The sequence below is a fragment of the Loa loa genome, assembly GCF_000183805.2.
Source record: "Loa loa unplaced genomic scaffold supercont3.234, whole genome shotgun sequence".
Taxonomy (NCBI): Eukaryota; Metazoa; Nematoda; class Chromadorea; order Rhabditida; family Onchocercidae; genus Loa; species Loa loa.
The window spans coordinates 35,869-39,495 of NW_018108414.1; the positions used below are offsets into that span (position 1 = coordinate 35,869).

Consider the following 3,627-nt stretch of genomic DNA (forward strand, 5'->3'; position numbering starts at 1 on the left):
CTCCCTCTTCCTCTCTTTTTCCCTTTTTATGTTGTGAAATTATCGTAAAGCTACTTCCCAATTTTTTAGAAATTTTCGGCATACATAAAAAGAATGCATAAATTGTGGTATTATCCTACCAATATTATTACTTATAGAAAGATCTTATTATTTACAAAAAAAAATTTAAGAAAAAAATTTAAAAAAAAATTTTGAAAAAAAAAGTAAAAAGATTCATTTATCGAAGAAGACTGTTAGTTGTAAAAAAGATAAAAAGAAAAGTATGAGCAATTTATGAGATTGTATAATCATTCCTTTCAATTGTTGCTAACAGTAAATAATTTTGCATAAATTAAAATAGACTGAAAACAGAAATATATTTTAGATTTTTTCTTTTTCAAATTTAAAATTTCATATTTTGCAATGATTGCCACTTATAATAATAGTTCTATTTTGAAGTGACACCTTATTGAAATATTTTAGAATGGGATTTAATTGAAACTGAAATAGGTTATAAGGTAAATTCGAGGATAAAAAAAAAATACAACAGTAAAAAAAAAAAGTAAATTGAAAGGTTACAATGATCCGGTTATCCAGTTAAATAGTTAAAAGGATCAGGTTATAATAAATTTCCGTTAAAATGTCACAAACATTAGGATACATCGTTATTTGCAATGAAGAAACTTATTGAAACGTTGTTAAATTAAATTGAAGGGTTTTGCTTATAGGTTTTAGTCTTTCATCAATGTTTTTTCAATTATTGATCCAATGATATTAATGAATGATGCCCTTTGAACTCTAAATTTTGACCTTAACTCTTAGATTATTTGCTGGAAGCATAATATGGAAAATTACAAAAATTCCTTTTAAATAAAAAAAATATGACAACAAATAAAGTGTGGAACAAAATGGCAGAAATAATTGAATTTGTTTTTAAAAATTTGAAAAAATATTTTGTTATAATACAGAGTATGCCTGAAATTTACAAGTTATTATATCACACAGTAATTAGATTTAATTAGCATTTATCTGTATAAACAATTAATTTTTCTATATCAAAAATGCATGATATTATTCAAAAATTCATGAAGAAAAAAAAACATTATTTGATCCGGTTTTAGAAGTTTTCCTGAATTTCAAGAATTCTGCTCAAGAATACTAGTAATCGTATAGTTATTTCAGGTAACACTTATCAGAATAATACCTATGAAAAACATTGCTACTTTTAATCATCAAATTATTCCACTCCTTTTTTTTCCCCCCCTTTTAATTTCAACGATTTCATATTGTTTGATATTCATCAACCGGTTAGTGATGTATTTATTATACTAAAATATTATATCAACTTGCCTATCTAGAAATTTCCCAACATTTATATTTCAATATCGTAAACCAATTTGTCATATCGAAATGAAACATGGAATCTGTATTGTATCATGTAAAATGAGATTCTGAAAATATGAATCAGAAGTCCATTTATTTTGGCAGTATCAAATTTTCAGATGAATTTTTCATTTGGATATCTATGAATTAAACGAAGGAAATGATATGGAAAAAAGGTTGCAAATATAATCAAAGTTTATTTTAAATTTAAATACAAAACAAAACGAAAAAAACAAAAGACAATATGAACGATGTTGTTGTAATAATTCCATAATTCTAATTTGAATTTAAAGTTTGGGTATTAAAATACCAAAATTTCATTTTTGTGAATTACATATTTCAATGAAACATTTAATTTTAATCTGAAAATTAATCCAAATCAGTTGCAATTAGATAATTTGGTTGGCCAATAAGTTAAATATGCAAAAAATTTTGTAATCTAATATTGATATAGAATATAAATAAATGTAAATGATTCAGGCATGGATCTGTAATTGTTATTTTCTGCATTTTTCACATCCTACCAATTAATAATACCTCTCATTTTTTTTACTAATTAGTAATTCTTAAAGTAATATGAAAATGAAAACTTTAATGATTGATGAAAATCGTTCACATTTCAAATTCCTTCATAAATATTTTGAATAGTATGAAAACTTTTCTCAATTTTTCTTTTTTTTTTAATATTTTAATATTTTCTCCTTTCTTTCTTTTTCCTATTCTAAATTAAAATTTTGAGAACTTAAATTATACTCAACAAAAAAGCGGAAATGGAAAATTTTATATTTTAATTAACATTAATTAGCAATATTATGTGGTAGTTTTGAAAAAAAAAAATGAGGAACAAAAAAAAACATTTCACACGATAAAAGAAAATATAAATTAATTCATAAATTCATATTATTCTACAAAATAATTCTTCAAGAAATGCAAATTATAGATGGAAAAAAAGAAAAAAGAAGAGTCTTTTCTGAATCTTCCTAAATGATATATCGGTAACAAAAATGAAATTCATTATTTTTGAAATTTTCATGCGCCAAATGGATGACATCTGAGACATGGATGACATTTGACCATTACTAATTTAAAGGATGGATCTTTTAAGCAAACTTCAAACAAAGCCATCATTTCATTCGTTGATAAGAGTTATTTGAAAATGAATGAAGAAAGAAATGTTCCTTTTTCTTTTTTTTTATAAATAAATATAAAGATTACCAATAAGAATAAATGAAAATAAAAAAAGAATATTAATAGGATAAGGTGAAAGTGATAACAAATTGATGGGAATGTTGATAAAATGACGACAAAAAATGATTGAAGCCCCTTTTTTTTTTTTTTTTTGGTGGATTATTTGAATCATATAAATTTCACATCATTTTATTCGAAAATGAAAAAGTTATTAGATAATTTTAAATTCTGAAATTTACAAAAGTATCTAATAATAGCTATTTGTTATTAATTTCTAAATTTGCAATGAAATATTCTAATTTAGTTTTTATTGTAATTTATGTGAAACGCAAAAATTTCTTTCTTTTTGTTTCCTTTTTTTTTTTTTTCTTCTTTATTGATCAAAATAAAACAAAATGAAAAACTAAAAGTAAAACAGTAAAAAGAAATTATTTTACTATCGAGAAGGACCAAAAATAAAAGGAAATGTTGATTTCGTCCTTACTCAGAACGAAATTGTCAACATCCATCAATTTACAGGTTTTCCAGTTTTTGGTGACAAGGAATTTTCTGATTGACAATTTTTTTTCTTTTTTTTTCCACTCCTCACATCACATTTATCATTTGTTATTCCTGCCACTGTTATTTTTGTTGTTACTCTTTTTGTTATTGTAACTCTTGTTATTATTATTGTTGTTGTTACTTCTGGTATTATTATTGTACTATTGCTATTACTTTTGTTGTCTTTTATTGTTATTGCTATTGTTATTACTGTTGCTGTTATTGTTGTTGTTATTATTGTACTATTGTTATTACTTTTGTTGTCTTTTATTGTTATTGCTAATGTTATTACTGTTGCTGTTATTGTTGTTGTTATTATTGTTATCCTTAATTTTGTTAATGTTGTCCTGCTTATTTCATATTCATACTTCAAACAAAATCATGAAACAGTTAATGAATATCAACGAAATTATGATGATCAGAACAAACATTTCTATAAAATTTTTTGTAATACACAGTATCAATAGGTCTGTCCGTCTGTACTGATAAGTGGACGTGTGTCTGTCTGTGATATATTTGAAACAGATTCTAAATTTG

The 3,627-nt window shown here is 23.7% G+C and overlaps 1 protein-coding gene across 1 annotated transcript; it reads right to left on the reverse strand.

Annotated features, from left to right (window-relative positions):
• Positions 1–3,058: 3,058 nt before the first annotated feature.
• On the reverse strand, positions 3,059–3,457 carry LOAG_13607 (hypothetical protein; the record flags this gene model as incomplete). Its single annotated transcript, XM_003149113.1, has 1 exon — positions 3,059–3,457. A coding segment is annotated over one exon (399 nt), but the record flags the coding sequence as incomplete, so codon positions are not given.
• Between the last annotated feature and the right edge of the window lie 170 nt (positions 3,458–3,627).